Source organism: Aulonocara stuartgranti (assembly GCF_965226115.1).
Source record: "Aulonocara stuartgranti genome assembly, chromosome: 8".
NCBI lineage: Eukaryota > Metazoa > Chordata > Actinopteri > Cichliformes > Cichlidae > Aulonocara > Aulonocara stuartgranti.
This window is the reverse complement of record NC_138959.1, coordinates 13,481,229-13,503,599: the sequence shown is the minus strand read 5'-3', so window position 1 is coordinate 13,503,599 and position 22,371 is coordinate 13,481,229. Positions and strand designations below refer to the sequence as shown.

The 22,371-nt window shown below is 42.3% G+C and overlaps 3 protein-coding genes across 6 annotated transcripts; 1 reads left to right on the top strand and 2 right to left on the bottom strand.

Moving 5' to 3' along the window:
• The first annotated feature begins 99 nt into the window (after positions 1 to 99).
• On the top strand, positions 100 to 5,837 carry fkbp10b (FKBP prolyl isomerase 10b). The gene is made up of 10 exons (XM_082542981.1): positions 100 to 441; positions 695 to 840; positions 2,033 to 2,222; positions 2,458 to 2,603; positions 2,963 to 3,152; positions 3,290 to 3,435; positions 3,734 to 3,923; positions 4,031 to 4,173; positions 4,276 to 4,439; positions 5,369 to 5,837. Exons 1-10 carry the CDS (start codon positions 245 to 247, stop codon positions 5,561 to 5,563), a joined length of 1,707 nt encoding a protein of 568 aa, XP_082399107.1. The 5' UTR covers positions 100 to 244; the 3' UTR covers positions 5,564 to 5,837.
• On the bottom strand, positions 5,639 to 14,141 carry LOC309712294 (7-methylguanosine phosphate-specific 5'-nucleotidase-like). Of its 4 annotated transcripts, XM_082542987.1 has the most exons (13): positions 13,953 to 14,141; positions 12,487 to 12,561; positions 12,153 to 12,251; positions 11,520 to 11,589; positions 11,357 to 11,403; positions 11,165 to 11,250; positions 10,926 to 11,015; positions 10,377 to 10,539; positions 8,110 to 8,169; positions 7,630 to 7,830; positions 7,456 to 7,544; positions 6,528 to 6,574; positions 5,639 to 5,932 (listed from the first exon to the last, which is right to left on the bottom strand). In XM_082542987.1, exons 1-13 carry the CDS (start codon positions 13,953 to 13,955, stop codon positions 5,922 to 5,924), a joined length of 1,041 nt encoding a protein of 346 aa, XP_082399113.1. In that variant the 5' UTR covers positions 13,956 to 14,141; the 3' UTR covers positions 5,639 to 5,921. The 4 variants fall into 4 exon arrangements, with proteins under 4 accessions (XP_082399113.1, XP_082399111.1, XP_082399112.1 ...); XM_082542985.1 differs by having other exon boundaries at positions 5,639 to 6,574; XM_082542986.1 differs by lacking the exon at positions 8,110 to 8,169 and having other exon boundaries at positions 5,639 to 6,574.
• Positions 14,142 to 15,408: 1,267 nt separating this feature from the next.
• On the bottom strand, positions 15,409 to 21,332 carry klhl11 (kelch-like family member 11). Its single transcript, XM_082544796.1, has 2 exons — positions 20,155 to 21,332; positions 15,409 to 18,070 (listed from the first exon to the last, which is right to left on the bottom strand). The coding sequence occupies exons 1-2, from the start codon at positions 20,712 to 20,714 to the stop codon at positions 16,486 to 16,488; spliced, it is 2,145 nt and encodes a 714-aa protein (XP_082400922.1). The 5' UTR covers positions 20,715 to 21,332; the 3' UTR covers positions 15,409 to 16,485.
• Between the last annotated feature and the right edge of the window lie 1,039 nt (positions 21,333 to 22,371).

Here is a 22,371-nt window from a genome sequence, read left to right as displayed (position 1 = left end):
TGACGGAGGGGCTTGCCTCTCCCAGCTCCCACATTCCTTCCACCATGGTAAGAAAAAAAGTTTGTACAGCGAGCTGGAGGTTGTCCACGTTTACAGCATTCAGACACCGCTGCCCAGCTCCACATCTGCAGCCCGGCCCCTCTGCGCTGTGAAGAGCGCACTCCAACGCAGGGCTTAAACTGATTTATGTTTTTAATTTTTTGGCGTTTTTATTTGAAATCCATTTTAAGTTATTCTGCAAACAATGTTTTCCTTTTGCATTGCCCTTTTCCTTCTCATCTCCGGCTCTTTCGTGGAGTGTAACCCCAGTCCTGTGCTTGGAGATGTAGTCGTGGACAGATACTTCATCCCCAAAGACTGCGCCAGAGAAGTGAAAAGCGGAGATTACGTCCGCTATCACTATAACGCAACATTTATCGACGGAAAAACTTTTGATTCGAGGTGAGTCGGTCCACATTACGCTATAATTTACGTTTTTACTTCATTGTCGGCTGCAGAGGCCCTAAAAAAAATCCCCAAAATGCAAAGGCTGGCTGTAGCAGCAAAATGACATTTAGAAATGTCAAAAATACCGAGATAATGATTTACAAGTTCAAGCAAGTTTGCAGATTCCGTTAATGAGGCTCTACATGCACATTCAGCAGAGGCAGCCCTCTCTTGACCCACTTGTGACGTTCCTTTGTTTCCTTCACAGCCATCAGAAAGGAGCAGCTAAAGTCGGCCTGATCGGGGAGGGTCGGCTCATTGCGGGGATGGACAAAGGTCTGCAGGGCATGTGTGTGAATGAGCGCAGGAAAATCACCGTCCCGCCACAGCTGGCCTATGGAAACACCGGGGCAGGTGAGTGCAGAGGTCATGTGTGAACATTATTAGGCACTAATTTGCAAAGGACGTTTTTATCAATAGATTATTGATACCCATTGTAGACTTGTACAGCGCAAAAATGCCCCAACTCAACTCAACTCAATGCAACCCACAGCAGACGGGGGTAGACACATACAATAATTTGGACTGCAATATGGCTGTGGGATGATTAAAGAGTTTGCAGCTGTGAATCTAGAGAAAACAATGTACTGCATAGATGATAATGATTTGGGCTTGTTTAGTTAGATCTTTTTAAAATGTTTTTATAGCACACAAGAGAGTTTCCACTCTAACCAACAGCTCATATCCAGGATTTCAACTTGGCTCCGTAGCAGCTACTTTGTGGCTCTTCTGTTTTAGAGTGTGCATAAATAGCCTATAGTTTTCCTGGCTACCCTAGGTGGGCTGTTTGCATTTCAGATGTCATGCGTATGTGATTCAAATCTACAAACAAACTTGTGTAATCACGTTTTCACAAACTGACAGTTGTCCAGCATAGAAATGCTTTCTGGTTTCTGTAGACAGGCCTGTTGCTTCTTTAGCAGGCTTACTAACTTTCCCCCCTTAAAGACACTATTTGGCAACCCATTGTACCATTATATAGTTTCTGTGTTTATTTGTTTTGTTTTTTTAAGGGTGGTTGCATAGGCAGAGACCACTCTCACTAACATTTTGAACTAGGGCCAGGAGAGGGTTATTCCTAGTAGGCTTTCAAGGGGTAAAGAGTTAAGGTGGCTTCACTGTTCTGTGGTGGTTCGGCTGCAAAAGGCCCTAAAAAATAATAAAATAAAATAAAAAATGCAAAGGCTTGCTGTAGCAGCAAAATGACATTTAGAAAAGTCAAAAATAACAGCTTGGGGGTCATACAACACTTGATAATAATAATATCATCATTAAGTGTTGAAATGCAAACTTAATGGCACTCAAAATGTATCTAAACAAGAGTTATTCTTCTGTATTTGTAGTCGTTAACGTACCGGAAACTAAATTACCAACATCCCATTTCAACTGTAATGTATCACTTACGGAAATGCATGTAAAATCAATGCTTGTGTGGATTTTGGAGCACAGTGTGAAAGCCTTAGTGACCATAAGTTATTTGTTTGTTTTGCTTCCACCCATATCTGTCGGCAGCTTCCACCTAACTGTCATCCAACCTTATTTTCAGGTGACGTTGTTCCTCCAGACGCCACCCTCGTGTTTGACATCCACCTGCTCGATCTGTGGAACACGGCCGACCTGGTTGTAACCACAACCATCACCACTCCGAAAGACTGCAAGCGCTCCGTGATGCGTACTGACTTTGTGCGTTACCATTTCAACGGCACTCTGCTCGTCGGCACAGTCTTTGACTCCAGGTGAATTCTGACTTTGGTGACCGTTTTCTGAAGAAGATAAGATGTTTATTGACTCTTTCTTCAAACCAGCATGAGTTGAATGGGACCAATATTTTTAGGCAATTTTATCCCTAAGTCTAAGTCATCAAATCTTTAATCCAAATCACAGCTCTAATTTGTCTGTGCTGTGTCATCCAGGTATGTTGTCTGTGTGAAGTTGTGTGTTTGACTTTGCGCTTGTATGAGCCCCACGCAGCTACACCAGGAAACAGACACACAACTCCCTAGTAGGTGAGGGTTGGATGATCAAGGGCATGGATGAGGGCCTGCTGGGCATGTGTGTGGGAGAGATCAGAAAAATCGTCATCCCGCCGTTCAAAGCCTACGGAGAAAAGGGATCAGGTGAGGAACTCCGAATTTCATAAAGAGATTGAAATGTTGATTCAAGAAGGGACCGATTGTGGCTGATCAATGTATTTGTGAAGGGAAATCATTTTTACAAACAGAATAAGTCAAATAATTGAGACGGTAACATTAAAGCCGAGGTAGGCAACGTGATTTTGATGCTTAAGGATGCTGCAAAATACTCTGTGAAACCAGAAGTTAAACGTTTTTTGTGGTGTATCACAAACCTTTTTATTCTTTGCAGTTTTGAATAAATCAAAGATGAATAAAAATGAAACTCTTCTTTATATCCAACCACTTGCATGTTGCAACTAGTAGATGTGACATCCAAAATTCTCCACTTTTCTGTCTGCCAGGTAACGAGATTCCCCCTCAGGCGACTCTGGTGTTCGACGTCCTGCTGGTGGACATCCACAACCCGAAGGATAACATCACTGTTGAGAACCAGGTGGTGCCGGAGTCATGCACTCGCAGGTCCGTGGTCGGAGATTACATTCGGTACCACTATAACGGCACCTTCCTGAATGGAGTCACCTTTGATACCAGGTCAGCTCATGCTCTGCTGATTTGGCTGCAGCTTAATTTTCATTTTATATGTGAAATAATACTGCTGTCGCATCACTGCCAATACAGCTTAAGGTTTAAACATAAACTTTCATTTTTGGCCTTTTTATTGTCCCCAGCTACCAGAGGAACAGCACTTACAACACCTACATTGGGATGGGGTACGTAATAATGGGGATGGATCAGGGCCTGCTGGGACTCTGCATTGGGGAGAAGAGGAAGATCACTATTCCTCCACATCTGGCTTATGGAGAGAACGGAGCAGGTGAGTCAGTGTAAAGTTTCCAAGCGTCAGGGAAGTTCTCTCCTCCAGAAAATAAAACCAACTCAAACTGACAGAAATCTTATTATGTCTTAAGGGTGTCAATGCAGTGCATAATAAAAATGTAAAATGGCAGTGTTAAGCTACTACATAATACCTAATAAATCCTATCCTGGCTTATGTATAGATTATAGTACGACACAAAAACTAGACACCAATAACAAATCACATCATTGGCTCATGGACGGTCATAGTTGATGTGCGTTTTTCGTTAAATGAAACCTCTCTATGGTCTCACCAGGTGATGTGATCCCTCCTTCTGCTGTGCTCGTCTTTGACATCCACGTCATCGACTTCCACAACCCCAACGACACGGTGGCTGTCCAGGTCATCCACAGACCCGAAGTGTGTAACGAGACCACAGAAGTGAACGACCTCGTCCGCTACCACTACAACTGCTCCCTCATGGACGGGACGCTGCTCTTTTCCTCGTGGGTCACACAAATACGCACATCCTCATCTCTTTTAACAGCGATTCAAATTTTAGATCAGCATAAGTCATCTTTTTGTTTTGTCTCCTAACTGGCCTTGTACTCAGACACAACTATGGCAGCCTTCAGGACGTCGTCCTGGGCTCAGACAAAGTGATCGACGGGCTGGATCAGGGCCTGCAGGGCATGTGTGTGGGAGAGAGGAGGGTGATAACGGTGCCACCTCACCTTGGCCATGGGGAAAGGGGAGGTGAGATTTCTGCTGTATGACTGATGCTTGTTTATGGCCATAGCACCAGTAAAAGTTGCCATCTTACAGATGTTGACAGTTGTGTTTTTAACTTTCTGCCAGCTGCTGGTGTGCCGAGCAGCGCCGTGTTGGTCTTTGACATAGAGCTGCTGAGCTTTGAGAAGGGCGTGCCGCCTGGTTACCTGTTTGTGTGGCTGGAGGACACTCCTACAGACCTGTTTGAAGCCTTGGACATAAACAAGAATGCAGAGGTGCCACAGGAGGAGGTACGTAGACAACTGTCATTTCACATAGTAGGATTTTAAAAAAGGCAGTGAGGAAAAGCAACATCAGTAGTCCAAGTAACCGTTGGATTTTTTAAAATATGTCTACTGACATCATGTCTGAGTTCCTCCTTTATAATCACATTATTATTTAACATTAGTTTAATTCATGCTTGTCAACTCTGTTCTGTTTTTTTTAGTCTGCAGGCTCACTGAACACGATATGATTTATGAAGTATTTACTGAATTTTCTTTACGCAAACTACAGTGTTGTGAAAAAGTATTCGACCCTCTTATTGATTTCTTAGTCTTTTGCATAGTTCTCACACTAACATATTTGAGATCTATCAAACAAATTTTAGCATTAGACAAAGACGCTGCAAGTAAATAGAAAATGCCGTTTTTAAAAGTTGAACTTATTTCTTAAGGGGGAAAATGTCCACATCTACCTGATCCTAGTGAAAAAGCAATTTCCTAAACCTAATAACTTTTTTCCGCCCCCGACTGCACGGACTGGCACACCTCTGTATATGGCAAGATGCAAGCAAGCCAGTTTAGCCTGCACTTACTAGGCTGTATAAGCCTGCATTTGTTTCCCACACTATACAATTAGTTACTGTTAATGTTTTATGTATCAAAATACTGATTCTTGTACTTTGTAAGATTTTTTTTTTCTTGTGAAATCGTGATTTTTCTTAACGATAAACGACGACTCACGGAAACGTACCCAACTTACTTTACTGCCATCTGGAGGTGAGACTAAGAACAACGCTGATTTTTTTTTTAAATTGTAATTTTAAATAATTATTATTCATGTTCGATATTGTTTTCACATAGTGAAACAAGGGTTTTTCTTTGGCGTTAGAACAGGCGAGTGAACGGTGATCACTGACTAATTTGTGACTGATGGTTCTCGATCTCTGTAACTTTAGTTTGCGGAGTTCATCAAGCTGCAGGTGGCAGAGGGCAAAGGTCGCATAAAGCCCGGGCTGACCATGGAGCAGGTCGTCACCGACATGTTCCAAAACCAGGACCGAAATAAAGACGGCGTGATCACAGCCAACGAGCTAAAACTTAAAGTGGATGAGGACAAAGAGTGGGAACAGGCAAGGCACGAGGAGTTGTGATGAGGACAAAAGTGTTTGGTTCTCTCTCAGGGATAAACCTCCAACACAGTACAAAAAAAACCGCAACAACCAACAAACAGGCAACAAGAGACTTTTTCCCCCACATGGAGTCATGGTTTAGTGGTTTCAAGTTTTGAAATGACAAAGCGCAGAAGATCTTTTTCACTATCATTTTTTGTGTGTGTTACAAATGTCTGTTTGATTGCTGTAAACAAACAAGCACCTTTATTTGTCCCTGAACACCACATTCATTAAAATGTTTGTAGAAAAACCATTTCCTTTTTTCTTACAATCTGTTGTTTCTTTCCTCACTGTGAGCTCGCATCTCTGCTTTCTGCACCAGATAATAGATGTAACCTTAATGGGAATCTTTGAAACAGACAAGAAAACAGTAAAAACATTGTTTGAAAAGCACCAGCATACGTGTTAAGACTAAAATGCACCGATTTAGTTTCAATTTCTTGCAAACTATTGTTAACAATTTAAAAATATATATTAATAAAGGAGTTATTAGACACCTAATAGAAAGAAATGCTACAGCAGGACTGATTCACAACATAAAACTGCATTTGTTGTTATTATTAGACTTACAGGGTCTTATTATTGCTTTATGATAGTTAATAAGCATAGAAAATCAAGAGGAAATCCGTTTTGTCTTTGGATTTAAGAAAAAGAATATACAGTACATTTAAATATAAACGCTTGCTAGTCCATGTACATCTTCTTATCTTTGAGCACGATATGTTTGAGAAAGCTCAACAAGCTTACTGCATTTAACATACAGCAACAACCCGCTGTGAAGTACTGCCATAACATAGCAGGATTAATGTGTCTGTGTCCACTGTCACAGACCCAAAATGTTTAAAACACAGAGGTAAAAGGCTGTTCGCTGCACTGTCATAGCGGCATGCTATGAAGAAACTCATGTGCACAGTATGTTTAGACTTGAACTTCAAGTACTCACAGCGTACACAAAGGTAACACGCAGTACACATAAAACACAGCTTCTTCCTAAAAAAACAAATAAATCACAGGGTAATTATTAGGATTGAAAAACAGGCTGCCTGGACTTATTTTGTAACTTTAGATGTAAAATTTAAAAAAAAAAATTCTTATCTTTCAGGAATCATTTGAATTTTCTATATCCCAATTTTCTGTATCCCAACATGACTGAGGAATTGCGGTAATGTGAAGTGCTGTCTGTGTTCAGACCAAATATCCCAGTGTAATCTGTCTTCTCGTCTTTCTGGCACAGTCTGAATTTTGTCTCTAGCACAAATGGTTACAAAGTTAGTCATTTAAAGAACACTTGTAAAATGGGCTGGCAGGCTAATGGTTCAGACTGATTTTTCTTTTTGTTGTTGTTTTTACCCGCAGGGCAGCCTGCAAATAAAAACAGGATGTGCTGATAAAGCGGATCGTTTGGATCCTGTGGGTTATGGAGTTAGCACCTCAGTGGATTGGGATCTTGGGTGTTTGTAGGCTTGGTTCTTGAGTGGAGTGTTTAGTGGAGTGCATAGTCCTGCTCTGAGAATGCGGAGTCCTGTGTTATCAACTTCACCTGTCTGTGGTTTTAATGTTCTGGCAGCTCGGTGAGTTAAGCTGAGGTAACACGTGGCCAGTTAGATGCAACACTAGAAAACAGTTTGAATCGGAGCCCAGCCCGTGCCTGTGAAACCAGAACGGTACGTTTTTAAACATCTGCACCGCGTTACAGTGAACACGGGTCCAGAGAGTGATTTGATGTTCAAATATTCAGTCATGAGGTCAGTGAGGCTGTGAGATTGTCCAGCATGCGACAGGGTGAATGCAGTAAATGAGGTAATCCGTGCATTTTTCAGTCCGGATCCTTTTGTGCGTCTTACTTGTTGTCTCTCGACGAGGTAATGTACCTGAGGATGGCGTTTGGAACGTCCATCGTCTCGTCCTTCACCAGGACGATGTCGAAAGAGTTGATGTAAGACTCCTTCCTCTCCTCCACCTGAAACACCAAACAGACAAGTGAGCTTTTAAAACTGATCCGTGTCGAAGTAACAAATCCCAGGACAGCACTACACCGGTCTGACCTGGTCGTTGAGGAAGCCAACGGTGAGGACGTTCTGGGGCTCAGAGACCCCGTCGGCCATGGTCAGATCTCCCAGTGAGTCTCCTAGCAGCAGCACGTTGGGTCGACCCCGCAGCTCTCTGAGGCCGGCTGCATGTGACAGAGCGCCTTCTCGCTTGTTAAAGGTGTGAATCAGTTGACCTTTAAAGGCTTGCAGCACCCCCTTAATAGCAAGAAATGCTGCGTTACAATAAGGTAAGTAAGCTATCACACATCTATTCAAAAGACCAATACAACAAAGATGCATGACAGCTCATGACAACAGTTACAGAGGAAGGCTGGGAAATGAATAACTTGACCAGCAAGATAGACGACCACCTTGCAAGTGTGAATTTGGACTTTTATAAAGGTATGAAATGTGCTAAAAATGCAAAACAAGAGAATTCAAGACACTTCTTCTTCTTCACTTCCTCCCACCATCGACTCACTTCAGTTTGCTTACCGGACTAATCGTTCCACAGACGATGCCATATCTCACCTGCTCCACACATCCCTGAGTCACCTGGACACTGGCAGAGGGAATTATGTTAGGATGCTGTTCGTGGACTACAGTTCAGCATTCAACACAATAATTCCCTCTAAGCTTTTCACCAAGTTGACGGATCTAGGACTTAGCTCATCACTGTGTCAGTGGATCCTCAACTTCCTCACAGACAGACCCCAATCAGTGAGGGTAGGAAAACAAGTCTCCCCCTCCATCTCACTCAGCACTGGAGTGCCTCAGGGCTGTGTTTTAAGCCCCCTGCTGTACTCACTGTACACTTATGACTGTGTAGCCACATCCGACACCACCTCCATTGTCAAGTTTGCTGACGACACTGCTGTTGTGGGCCTGATCTCCGACAACATCGAGACTGCCTACCTGGAGGAGATTAGGAACCTGGAGACCTGGTGCCAGGAGAATAACCTCCTCCTAAACATCAGCAAGACTAAGGAGCTGATCGTGGACTTCACTACAAAGCAGGCGAGGAATTACAAACCCCTCATCATCAGTGGCACGCCAGTGGAGAGAGTGGACAGTTTCCGATACCTGGGTGTCCACATCACTCAGGACCTGTCATGGTCCTGTCACATCAACACCCTGGTTAAGAAAGCCCGTCAGCGTCTCTTCTTCCTCAGAAGACTTAGAGACTTCCATCTGCCACTAAAGGTGCTCAAGAACTTCTACTCCTGCACCATCGAGAGCGTCCTGACGTCAAACATCTGCACCTGGTTTGGGAACAGCACCAAGCAGGACAGACGAGATCTGCAAAGGGTGGTGCGCTCGGCAGAACGCATCATTCAATCAGAGCTCCCTGACCTGCTGTCCATCTACACCAAGCGGTGCAAGTCCAAAGCTAGGAAGATTATGATGGACCTCTCCCATCCCAACAATGGACTCTTCTCACTGTTGAGGTCTGGGAAGCGCTTCCGCTCCCTTAAGGCCAAAACAGAGAGAATGAGGAGGAGCTTCTTCCCCCAGGCTATTCGGGCCCTGAACCAGGTGTAGGACTGGACTCTCCCAAACACGTCACTATAAGACTGGACTCTCACACACGTCACCACACGCACCACCACACATTTCCTATAATCCTATAATTCCTATAATTTATAATCCTTATCTTTATAATCTCTTCTGCTATTTGCACATTCTTTACTGTAAATTCCTAAGTTAATTTGTAAATTTTTGTAGTAAATTGTAAATATTGTAAAACTTTTCTTCTGTCATTTAATGGTCGGGCATTGTACAGCTACAAGCATTTCACCCCCATGTCATACTGTGTATGGTTGTGTGTGTGTGACAAATAAAATTTGAATTTGAATTATAGTAAATTATTGTACAACTGTAGTTTGCTTAATTGCACAGCACTGGCTGGATCCAACTTCAGCAAGCATTTAGCAAAAAGCAGAGCGAAACTTGAACATGAATGTACTGACTACACGTAACAGTTGAGAAATATGACACGTTTTTCAGTAAAAAGTAAGAAACACAGAAAGGATCCTTTCTAAAAAGCTGTAACAGTTTCTTTCTTTGTAAGGAAAATTTGTACAAAAAACAAAACAAAAACTGAAAATTCCTTTCAAAAAACTACGTGGCAGGTGGTTCAACTAACCAGGTGTGTATTGTCACACCTCTCAAACGTATCCAACTGCAAACTTACTTGCCAGTAATTCCTCGTGCGATGCTGGTTCGTCTAAACTGACTGGTTTGGCTAGAAGCTTAAAGCTTTTAAACCTGGCAAAATGATTCTTTTTTTTAAGCTTGTGATCCAAGCTTTTACATCCATTGTACTGAACCAGTCAATCAAACTACATGCAGTTCAAGGTGTTTCACAGACGACTGACAAACTGATGATGAGACTTTACAAGATGTGACAGAAGTCAGCTAACGTGCAAAAATAAGCAATTATAAGAGCATAGATTTAAGAAAATATTAATAATAAATCTTATATTTCCTGCATGCCTATTAATGCATGATGATTAATGTTTATTAGAGAAGTTAAAAGGAAAACAATGTGCGTGAAAAGCTTTTGTTAAATATAAAGACAAGTTTGTTCTTCTCAGTTAGCCGCGAATCATGTTTTGTGTTTAAAAACAAAACAAAAAAACATGGACTTGTGCACTAATATGTATGTAATATATTAGTAATTATATGACGTAAAATTACAAATGTATACAGTCATGTCCATCACATGACACGTGTGTGAGGCTGAGTGTGGTTAAACTCACAGTGTGGTCAAAGTCCATGTAGTTGGAGATGATGTGGACATTTGGATGGAAGACGTGGTTCTGTCGAATCACCTCCTCCAAGACATCACCGACCCCGGCGGAGAGGATCAGCAGAGGGACCTGGTGCTCAGCCAGATGGTCAAAAAATACTTTGTACCCTTCCCTTAAGACAGAAACACACCAAACATGACTAAATTAGACCATGAAACATGAAGAAACACCACAGAGGTTAAATAGAAATGTTTCATATAATCTTTACAGTGTTAAACATTGCTTTTGAAAGTATCTGAAACCCAAACACAGCTGATGTTACTGGTTCCCACCTCATTTTTAATAAGTAGTTTCGCCTCTAAATGAATGTTTTCATTGCAGAGCAGCTGTAATGTATTAGCTTTGTTGTGACAGTGTAATAAATTGATTTGTATAGACATCACCTGCCTCGAAGAATATTTTAAATGACAAAAAGCTTCATAACTGTAAACAGAGCTGTAACTGTAAACACATTCTTCTCTGTATAAATCAGTTCTGTGTAATTTGAGCTGTGCGTACCTGAGCATGGCACTGGATTCCTTCACAGCCCGGGCCAGCATGTCTTTTCTGATCTTCTGCTGAATCAGCAGCTCGTGGACTTTTGTCCACCTTTAGAGAGCAGAATAAATACAAGATATCAACCATTTAACAACATACATCAGTGTGTATATAAATTACAATTCACTGTATATTATTCAGTATGCTCTGAGGAGGCACTGGAATCAAATGAGTTAATATCTGACACATTTATTTCTTACCACTCAACCATGAGAGGAAGTTTCTCCTCAGCACTCCGGCTAGCATCGATCTCTATGGGATAATAAGTGTTTAACAGCTCCCTCATCTACACAGAACAACAACAGAACACTCATTAATATTATATCCAATCCACATGGCAACAAACATAGTTAAAGTTAACACATTAACCCATGTGTTTGTAAAGCTCTTACCTTTTTAGTGCAGTCTTCATTAATCAGCAGCCTGTTATCCAAGATGTCTAAAAAGAAGACACAAACAAAAACCACACAGGTAAAACTTGCATTATCCATCCAGTAATTTGTATATACATACTGGAATACATCATGGGAACACTTTCAGTGTCTTTGTGCTCACTGTGAGTGGTGGGAACTCTCTTGCTGTTGTGAGCGAATCTGGTCAGTGTCATGTCAAAGTCTGAGATTACCTGTGAAAACAGCAGACACATAAATGCACAGTTACAGTAGCTCCATGTGCTTTTAGGGAATCACTGTAATTCTACCTCTGTACACCATCATACAGGATTTTAAAATCAAACAATTAAGATGTGATTGAAGTGCAGACCTTCAGCTTTTAGGTATTACATTAAGTGTTTAGGATTTACAGCCATTCTTAGACATAATTCCCCATTTTCAGTAATTGGACAATTGGCAGGTAAGCAGCTTCATGGTGAGACCTGTTCCCTTATTATTAAAGGATCTCGAGTTGATTCCAAGTGTTGAACCAAAATAAACCTATGAGTGGAATCGCAAAAACTTTAGAGGTCTACAATCTGGTACGTTCACTTTTTAAGAAAAACTTCATAACATCTCACTAAGTCAAGAACACCTACAGCATAGTGCAAAAGTCTATGATTTTAGCAGTGAAGGCTTTTCGATCCTGTAAGACTCTTGTAGTGAGTTTGCAATCTTCACATAAGAAATCAAAACTCTTCAAATGAGCATTTACAAACGAGTGTTTGTGTGTATAACCTGCACTCAGCGCACTTACCTGCAGGTTTCCTGCACCTGCTCGCTGCATGCAGTGGATCGTTTCCTCCACTCTGCTGCGTTCCCTCATCAGCACCGAGCACTTGGCCAGCTCCGGGATCTGAACAGAAAAGATTCTGGACTTACAATTTACACTCACTATAAATTAAGCTTCTTTTATTTTGCAATGCGGACCCATTTCTACACTGAGGCATTACTCTTTAGTTCAGTGAAAAGCCAACACCCACACACAGGAGGTTATTTATGATAAAAAACAAACAAAAGAAAGAAAACTATTTATTTTGCTCCGTATAATTTCAGCCATCACATGGTAATTTTCAGAGGAGCTTCCTCACCTCAGTTTTCGTCAGCTGGTGCCAAATTGCCAGAACGGTCCGCACTGGCGTATAGATCCAGGGAACGTGATATATCTGCAAGCAGAGCCATAAGAGGTTACTTTTACCTAAAACACCTAGTGAGTTACTTTGTTTATGGTTTTGGATAAGATAAAGTGTTTAATTTCTGGAGAAGTCAATCAGTTTATAGTGTACCCAGCGTAGTGGTAAGACTATACGTCTTTGGAGTGGGAGTTGCAAGTTTGATTCCTGCCTGGGGATGTCTGCATCCAGTAAGACACCACAGACATGAGTGAGAGAGATAAATATGAAAGATATTGAAGAGGTAAAACACACATGCTATGGCAAGGGGGAGCCAGGATGACAGATATCATCACCCACTGATGAGAGAAAACTCTACAATTTTCAAAAGTTTTTTTTTAGGCCCAACTTCATAGATAGTATATAAGATACAACAACTTCAAGCCAATAGGATCGCTTCACTCCACCAGGATATACAAAGTGTTGTTCGGAGAGGTGTAGTAGTATGATAACGAAGAGTTACAAGTATCTGGGGATCCCACAGACGAAAGCTGCAACCACTAAGTACCTGCAGAGGGTCATCAGGTATGCTGCTAGGATAATGAGCTGGCCAAAGGAGGAGAGTAGAAGCCAGTGAAATCATGACCCAGAAGGTCCTGACCATCCATGCATGGTATCACCCCAAGTTGAGCACAGTGGACGGTGTATATATCTCAGACAATTAAGAGTAATGAAACAGGTCATTTGTTCCATGGGAGTAGCCTTGCAAGGTTAAGTTGTTTTGACCACATGGTACCCCTTTCGATATTTTATACTTGATGTGAATTAAGCATGCCCTCAGATTTAAACAAACAAACAAACAAACAAACAAACAAATATGCTGAAAGTCAGTCCAAGGCAAAGTGTTTGATATGTGAAGCGAAAATTTCACAGCAGTTTAAACTTTGGACCATACTACCTTTAGACAACACCGAGATGATGGAGGAGGAAATGTGAGGTGGAAACACCCCTTTGTTCTTAGTCATGCTTCCCACCATCATAGCGCTATTTACTAAACATTGTATTGGAAAGTTGTCATTCGGGCTTATTCATAACAAGCGAACAGTGGCTGCAAGCTGATTTAACCGAGCAGCCCTCAGTTTTAGTAGTCGATAAAACTCCTGTTTTCCTTTCAAGCAGCTCATACACCTTATGTACCTATTTTCTTTCAAAATAAAAGCATAAATTGGGTCTAAATATTGGTTTCCAAACTGCACTTCAGACTGTGGTTACAGCCCATAACCAGCCTGCTGACAATGCCGTACAAATATGAGCTGCATCTGAATGAATAGACTTCTTTTATGCTGCCAGCAAAAACAGGTTATCATAACACAACCGGTTAAACTTTAACAGCCGATTCAGCGACTACCGACGCGATTACGTAACCGCTGACAGTTACAACTTACCATCTTCTCACGGAGAGCTCAGGCGTCAGCGACGTTTTATCGACTATTCAGAGGGACCGTTAAGAGCACATTGTGTTAAAAACGTCTGAATATCTATGTGAAAATATTTCAAAATCAAATTATATGCAGTTTACACTCCGCTGCTGCTTTCAATTGTTTACATTTCTGCTTGTCACAGACATAGAGCTCCCCCGCGTCTACGCCACACTAACCATGGTTCCGACATGCATTTGTTCCTACTTGATGGTGAGGATATACTGAGGGAGCTGTCACAGTACTAGAATTTCACTAGACGAATATCGAGGCCAAGTTATTAATGGTAGAGATACTGTGACGATAGAAGAAAAAATCTTTATATTTTGCTAGGAAAATGGGAAACATATTAGCGATTTATTTATTGAACCATCTGCTGTCTTAGTCAAGCTTTTCTGTAATTTCTTTAAGCAGACATCTGTTGTTTGCCAAGTTATCTGCTATGTGCAGACACATAATTTTTCATCCACTGACTTAGGAACGTTTTTCATAGATCACAGATTCATAGATCATAAATACCATTCCTCTGGAAATGGTCAGGTTCGAGAGCTGGACGGAAGAAGAGTAAAAAAATAAATATAAATTAAAAAAATCAGCCAGCGGCCAGAGAAAATTTCTTCTGAAGGACCTGAGAAGCAAAATATAAAGAAATGAGGGGTGCCTCAAGACTTTTGCTTTACATTTTAAAAAGGTGCAAAATTCTACAATCAAAGTACTTTGATCGCAGGGACTGGATATTAAGAGTTCCTGAAGTGTAAATATAGTTCACTTATAAGAAAAAAAGACTTGAAAGTACATGACAAGTATTTGAGCACTCTTCCATATTTAGAACATTTGGAGATCTTCAGAATAAAAGTGTGCTGTTTTTAGACATTTTACACAAGAGTACATGACAGCTAAATGTGTCACATGTCACACAGGGCGATCGTGGCTCAAGAGTTGGCAGTTTGTCTTGTAATCGGAAGGTTGCCGGTTTGAGCCCCAGCTTGGACAGTCTCGGTCGTTGTGTCCTTGGGCAAGACACTTCACCCACCGCCTACTGGTGATGGCCAGAGGGGCCGGTGGTGCGATATAGCAGCCTCGCTTCTGTCAGTCTGCCCCAGGGCAGCTGTGGCTACAACTGTAGCTTGCCTCCACCAGTGTGTGACTGTGAGAGTGAATGAATAATGGAATTGTGCAGCACTTTGAGGTTCTCGAAAAGCGCTATATAAATGCAATCCATTATTATTACATTTGATCTAAAATTGACCAAACTGGTACAAAAATCTAAACACAGCTTCAAAAATACTGAATGAGTTTCTCTTTATTCACTACACCCAGCATGGTATGTTTGAGGGGGTCACTAAACTCAAAGGAACGCTCTTCAGAAGTAAAGCTAACATTCAAGGTCCTTTAATGCAGTAAGAACAATAAATCAATGGTGTCACTAAGGAACAGGTCTTATTTTTATTGGCACAGTGGGGAAATGATAACCATTCACAAAAATAACACATCGTCTTGCTGGTTTAGTGTATTAAGCACATTTAAAAATCTTTCCACAGTGCAATGTTCATATGTGCTTTCATTCACCGAGACAAAAACACTAAACAGATTCTGCCAGAAGCGTAAATGCAGAGCAAACACCAAACAAATCCATTAAAACCCACAAACCAAACATTTTCACAAAGTTACTGCTGTCAGTGGCTGGATCTGTTAGCGGTTGTCCTTGCGATGTGAAATGGGAAAGCGTCGTATTTAAACACAAAATCCGATACTTGGATTATCATTGTGGTATTTAGTCCATCTTTCCAGAAATCGTATATATGAAATAGAGTTTTGTTTTTTTGACCAGCTTAAAATAAATCACACACACACATCGAAAGTCAAGCTGTCGCACAGCGTGTGCTTTTTGTCAACATTCAGTCCTTGCTACGAAATTGTGATTGTCTGTTTAGGCACAGAGTATACGATCATCACTATTCCAATGCATACTGTGCAAAAAAACCCCTCAATGACAACAACGGAAAGGAAAGCAAACAGTTAAAGCAGCTGATACTTCTTTTCTAAGTTAGCTATTGAATTAGTTTTTGTAATTCATGATTTCCTTCTAACATACATCACAATAAATAGACATCATTTACTTTGCCAAGTATGCTTCCTGACACAAAGTTTTCTCATGACAGTTTTGTTGTTTTTGTTTTGCACACACAGGAAACATTGACATCCTTTATCTAAGATGCTAACAAAGGCCGCGGTTTAAAAAGCTGAGCTGTGATTTGTTTCGCAAACAAAACCAACAGCAGTCTTATTTGCTGGCACGATAGAAAGTAAGGCATGAGGCCAAAAATGATTAGACTCATTGCTTCCTTCACTGCAAACCCGCTTCAAGAAAAAATGGCGCAAACATTTCACCTCAATTAAGGTAAAATAAAATAAAATAACTGAAACAAAGTCTTGAGATGACAGCAAGGCATTTATCAGCAGATGAAGTGCTAATGACTTAAAGCAGAATATCTGATTCTTAACATTCAATCTGAGACTGCATTTGCCTCCGCAGGCTGAGGGTGCGCCGATGGAGCTGCTGCATCTGTTGCATGCGGTCTCGCTGGCGAGCCAGGTTGTGGGGGACGGGGTAACGCTGGGAGCCATAGAGGTACTGGTACGGGATGCGAACGTGGCAGGCCGCCGCACGGCAGCGTGGCTGGGGCAAGGGCGGCAGCAGCATCCAGCGCTTCCTCTTGGCGCAGTAGCGGTAGGCCTCCTTGCGGTACTGCTTTTCTACGTGGTTGCTGTTCCTCCACCCGCCAATGATGAAGATGTCTTCACCCAGGTAGCAAATGGCTGCGCCCTCCAGGCTGAGGACCTCTGACGGGAGGCTGTCGAGGATGTCCTCTGAGATGTTTCTGCTTATTTTCTGCTGGGCGGCCTCATGTGTTACCGTGTAGTTCTTGGGGCAACAGGAAGCTGTGTGATAGAAGTTGCTGGATGCAACAGCCATTTGAAAACTACAATAGGTATCAATAAGCGGTAACGAGTCCACTTCCTGCCACTTGCGGCTTTCTGTATCGTAGCAGGTGGTCACTGTGCTCAGCCCATCATCGCTGTCTATATCTACGGGGGTCCTGGCCATTACGTACACATAGCGATCCTCCACGCTCACTGTTTTTACATCTCGCAGGATCTTTGGCGCTGGCTCCAGATTGAGCCACATGTCCTGCTCAGGTTCATAAATGGAGACATCCTTGAAACCTGGACTGAAGTTGCCATGGCCGCCGATGATGTAGAGTGTGTCTTTGATGCACGTGAGGCCAAACGAATGCTTGCGTGTGGTCAGGCTGCTGACCGACTCCCAGCAGTTAAGGTTAGGATTGTAGCGCTCCACCATCTTGGCGAAGCTGGGCTCCATTGAGCCCGCCACATAAAGGTGATTCTCGGTGACAGCAATAGCATGTCCATCGAGGTGGTTGTGGATGTGTGGCAAACTGACCCAGCGATCCTCAGCAACAAAGTAGCCCACACATTCGCTCAAATAATCTCCTCCTTCCGAAACACCACCCACTACCATGATCACATCCATGTTCTGACCATATCGAGGCTGGATCGTCGCCTCGTAGGAGTCACCGAGATCTGAATCAGCCTTCTTGGGGCTCTCATAACGAACAGCGTGGACCTCGAGCGCACTGGACACCAGCTCCAGACAAGCCACGCTGTTTGCCACTAAGGGCTCCTTCCTCACGACACGCGTCAGGTAAGTAGGAGCGATCTGTGGCAGCCTTAAAAGTTTGAACAGGTCCTCAAAATGCTTCTCTCGCTCCTCTGGGTTGTGGTGGACCCATTTCACGATTGCCTCAAACAACTCCTGCTCAGACTCCACAGTGATTTCTGTATCACACAGCCAGTCTCGCACCAAGTGAAAGGGCAGTGTGAAGAATTCCTCGTTGTGAATGACTTTGTGAAAGTTTCTCCTGATCGTCTCGGCGGCTCTCTGAGCGAGCTGGTTCAGCGTGTACATGTGTGCAAGGCTGTGCACGGCTACGCAGTTGGACATGCTCAACTTCCTCATCAGGAACTCTCCGCAGAAGGTCTTCAGCTGCCCCAGCAGAAACCTGACAGAGTGAGATATCAAAGTTACAGCATACGAAAAATGTTATATTTCCTTGCCACATTAACTTATTATTAATCTCTGGCTCTCTTCCACAATGTGTCTTTTATCCCGTCTTCCTCCCACCACCTCCCAACCGGTCGTGGCAGATAGCTGCCCGTTCCCGTTCTTCCTGCTATAAAAGAGAATTTTTCTTTCCCACTGTCACCAAGTGCTTACTTAAAGAGGATCCTTTGATTGTTGTGGTTTTCTCTGTATTATTTTAGGCTCTTTACTTTACAATACAAAGTGCCTCGAGGCGATTGTTGTTATGATTTGGTGTATAAATAAAAGTGAATTGAATTTCATTGACGGTGGGAGGAAGCCGGAGTACCCGGAGGGAACCCACGCAGACACGGGGAGAACATGCAAACTCCACACAGAAAGACCCCGGCCTGATGGTGGAATTGAACTCAGGACCTTCTTGCTGTGCGGCAACAGTGCTAACCACCGTGCCACCGTGCTGCATGTCCAAAGACATGCAGTTTGTGGGGATAGGTTAATTGGATAATCCAAATTGCCACTAGGTGTGAATGTGAGTATGAATGGTTGTCTGTCCTTGTGTGTTAGCCCTGCGACAGACTGGCGACCTGTCCATGGTGTACCCCGCCTCTCGCCCTATGACAGCTGGGATTGGCTCCAGCACCCCCCACGACCCTGAAAAGGATAAGCGGTAGCGAATGGATGGATGGATGGATGAATTTCATTGAATTAATTAAAAAATACTGACTCTCTATGTAAAGCATTTTATGACAGTATAAAAATTTGCACAGGCAATAAAATCTGCGGGTTGAACGAGAATAACTCTTAAGTGTCAGGATGGCTGAGTGGTCTAAGGCGCTACGTTCAGGTCGCAGTCTCCTCTGGAGGCGTGGGTTCAAATCCCACTCCTGACAAGCAAGTGTAACAATCAAAGATAATAGTTTAAGTCCTGACTTGTGATGGAAGCACTTTGAATAGAAAGGTGTGGTCTAATTACTCAGCACTATTGGATCAAACCACACCTGCAACTTTAAACTCAAGCTTCATGCCTGTGGAGTTCTGTGAATGTATCTTAAATTATTTTTTGTTAGATAGCAATATGACAACCTGTTCAAACAGCCTCGCTGAGACAGACTCCCAGGATAAAATCAATACCACGATACACTGTTCTATTCAGCTGTCTGGTAAGCTATAACACAGCGCCAAGGAGCCACCATAAACCACATCAGGACCTTGAAACTGAAGCAGATAACAAAATTAAGCCAATAGTTCTTTTACAATGATGATTTTTGTAATCTGAAGGTTAAAAATTGTTACATTTACATTTTTTGTGGATATAATAGCTCTAATGAAGAGTAAATAATAATAGCAAAGATGTAACCACGCAAGCTGCCACACCCTTACAAGTCCATCGACATAGGAGTTGTCAACCATGCAACTTCTAAACACTTAACCCTGATAATAACAGTAATAATATGTCCACCACACCCGAAGGCCAAAAAACAGTGCAAGAGATGCTTGTGTGGACCACATCTACTATAAAGAGATAAGCTGGTTTCTTGCTTTTCCTCTTAATGAAACAGAATTTAATTTGTCATCTATTACTGAGCAAAATGCCAAAACTCACATCCAGCTTCACGAGAATGATTGTTACTAATTTTCTTGACCCTCTATTATAACAAACTGCTGTATATATCCGCTTATTGGTTGTACAAAACAAATTTAAATATATCAGTTTGATCCTTGTTTTGTTTTTTGTTTTATTTTTTAGGGAAAATTTCAAATCAATCAATCCATCCATCCATTAATCTATTTTCTTCCGCTTTTCTAATTCAGGGTCGCAGTTTGTGGAGCCTATTAGATACTCCTCTGTTGATGAGAACTGGGTCGTTGTTTGCCCCCTCACTGGACGTCAGTTTTTAATATGACCCTGCTAACTAATTCTTGTAATGACAGCATACAAAGTCACGCCACCTGGTGTGACTTACATACTTCCGCATATAAGCAAAGTGAAATCCACAATCTGATTCACCTGCGGAATAATTTAAAAATAAATGAATAAATCACCTGTCTGCAAGTTCCAACACTTCATGCACATTGGCAGTGGTCACCCTGACTTCTCCCGTGTACATGAACTGTACGACACTTTCCACAGTGTCTGTGTCGGGTCTCGTGCCCGAGCTCCACTCCTTTAGCTCCACTCGCCCGGATCGGGACTCTGAAAACTGTCCGGACAGCAGCAGCATGAAGTACTGCGACGCCGCGGATAAAACCGAGCGGTGCGCGGATACCGTCTGGACCCCGGGCACGGCTCCCGAGCTGAACACCAGAGTCACGTCGCAGAACAGCCCGGCTTTCCTCTGCTCGTTCTGCCGCCGGGAGAGCTCCGAGCAGTAGGCCGAACAGGTGAACTCCTCGGCCTCCTCAGGTTCGCCGTCACCTGTTAGCGCTCCTTGCACCGCCCCGCCGCTGGTGCTGTTGCTGCGGCCACGCTCCTCCGTATCCTCCGCTGCTGCTGCCATACCGCACGGGGTGATACTCAGAGGCAAATGACAGCTCCGAACTATCTTCGGGAATAACTCACAGGTGTACCCAACACATGTAAACAAGCATTCGGAGACTGACATGCATGCGCTGCGTTCAGAGGCTTGGTGAGAAAACAGGAGCGCTCACTTCCGTCTTCAGGAATATTCCAAAGGTGCGGTGATTTTTAGCTGGCTGTCAGGGAGAGGTCCTCAGATTCAAGCTAACACATCCACATCTCTGACGCAAACCGTGCAATGTGTGACGTATTTAATTGATGTGGCGTTATAACGTATTGAAGGGTCTTTATTTATTTTTATTTTTTCAAGATAAGTTTACCTTTGTTTAAGGCTGTTGCGCGCATGCGTGTTGCCCGTTATCCGTCTGCCGGTGATGTGCACTTTGGCATCTTGTGATGAGGTAACATCAGGGTCATAACTGTATAACGCTTTAAACTGGTAATAAGAATTCATGCCTGAGTTAGGCTATACATGGATGATAAAATAATAAAACTGTGTTTCAGCTTGAGTAACAACAAAACCAGGTTTTTATAGTTAACGAGATGGTGGAAAAAACATTTTGGTTAACTAAAACTAGTCTTTGGGGTTGGGGATAACTGAATCGTTTCAGTGAACCTGGAATAAATAAAGTCAAATAAAAATACAGAGGAAATTTCCTCAGTTTAAGTATCTGTTTCTAAATTGTAGCACAACCTGCCTGATGGAAGTGTTTGAGATTTTGCAAAATCTTGCCTCTGACATATGCTCTCCATACACTAATAATTAAAAGGTCTAAAACTAACACTGAAGCAAATAAAACTAAACATTTTCAAACAACGAAAACTAATCTAAAATACGAAAATACACTCTGGAAACTAACTGACGCTAAACTGAAATGAAATCTAAAGAGTCCAAATGAAAAAACAAACAAACAAACCTACAGTCACTGCAGAAAAAACAAGTGTCTGTGCACCCAAAAGTAAAATTGTGTCTTTTTTTCATTTAGTTGACCCAAGTCAGACAAACATATCTAATTAAACAAAGTGAATTCTGTATGTGCCCCTCCCTTAAAAATAAAAGCCCACACAGTCTGCTTACTGAGAAGGTGTTATCGCCTCAAGGAAAAACTAACTGGTGCAAATTATTCCTGGGTCTTAGAAACAAATTATTTAAAAAAGGATGGAAATTCAGGATTATTTCCATCACTTTCCCTCGGAGAGATCATAACATGCAGCAGTGACAGAAGTGAAAAAGAATCCAAGGGTAACAGCAAAAACACACCTTTGCATTGACCATGACAAAAGTGAGAGGAACACAAATCATTAATCAACTGTGAATTTATTTATTTTTTATATTATATATATATATATATATATATATATATATATATATATATATATATATATTTTTTTTTTTTTTTTTTTCCCCCCTCTTGCCTTGCGAAAGGTCGTTATCCTGGCGGGTGGATTGTTTGAGAGGCATCTCTGCACCTGGGGTCTCATCTGGTGTGATAAACCCCAGCCTCTATGGATCTTATGCTCAGAGCTTGTTCATCCACTGCCATGATTAGTGCCTCTGTGCTGTCTTTCAGTCCAGCCACTGGTAGGATTTCTTGATGTAAGGTGCAGGGGCCTGTCCTTCCATGATGGTTTCTCTTCCTGGAGCTTTTCTTTCTTGGGTTTCTGTCGCCTGAGGTATTCACTAAGCACACGGTTGCTTGTGGCCATCTTCTTGATGTATTCATGGATGTTCGTTGTCTCAT

Bases quoted from the DNA above. Each gene is read 5' to 3' on its own strand.
- fkbp10b (XM_082542981.1), top strand. From the start codon at position 245: ATGTTTTCCTTTTGCATTGCCCTTTTCCTTCTCATCTCCGGCTCTTTC. The intron at 442-694 runs GTGAGTCGGTCC...TTTCCTTCACAG, and splicing joins GGAAAAACTTTTGATTCGAG to CCATCAGAAAGGAGCAGCTA. The intron at 4,440-5,368 runs GTACGTAGACAA...CTGTAACTTTAG, and splicing joins CAGAGGTGCCACAGGAGGAG to TTTGCGGAGTTCATCAAGCT.
- LOC309712294 (XM_082542985.1), bottom strand. The intron at 7,831-8,109 runs GTAAGCAAACTG...CTTGCTATTAAG, and splicing joins TCTGTGGAACGATTAGTCCG to GGGGTGCTGCAAGCCTTTAA. The intron at 6,575-7,455 runs GTACATTACCTC...TTGTTTTTTTAG, and splicing joins GTTCCAAACGCCATCCTCAG to GAAGAAGCTGTGTTTTATGT.
- klhl11 (XM_082544796.1), bottom strand. From the start codon at position 20,714: ATGTCAGTCTCCGAATGCTTGTTTACATGTGTTGGGTACACCTGTGAG. The intron at 18,071-20,154 runs GTGATTTATTCA...TCACTCTGTCAG, and splicing joins GTGTTGGAACTTGCAGACAG to GTTTCTGCTGGGGCAGCTGA.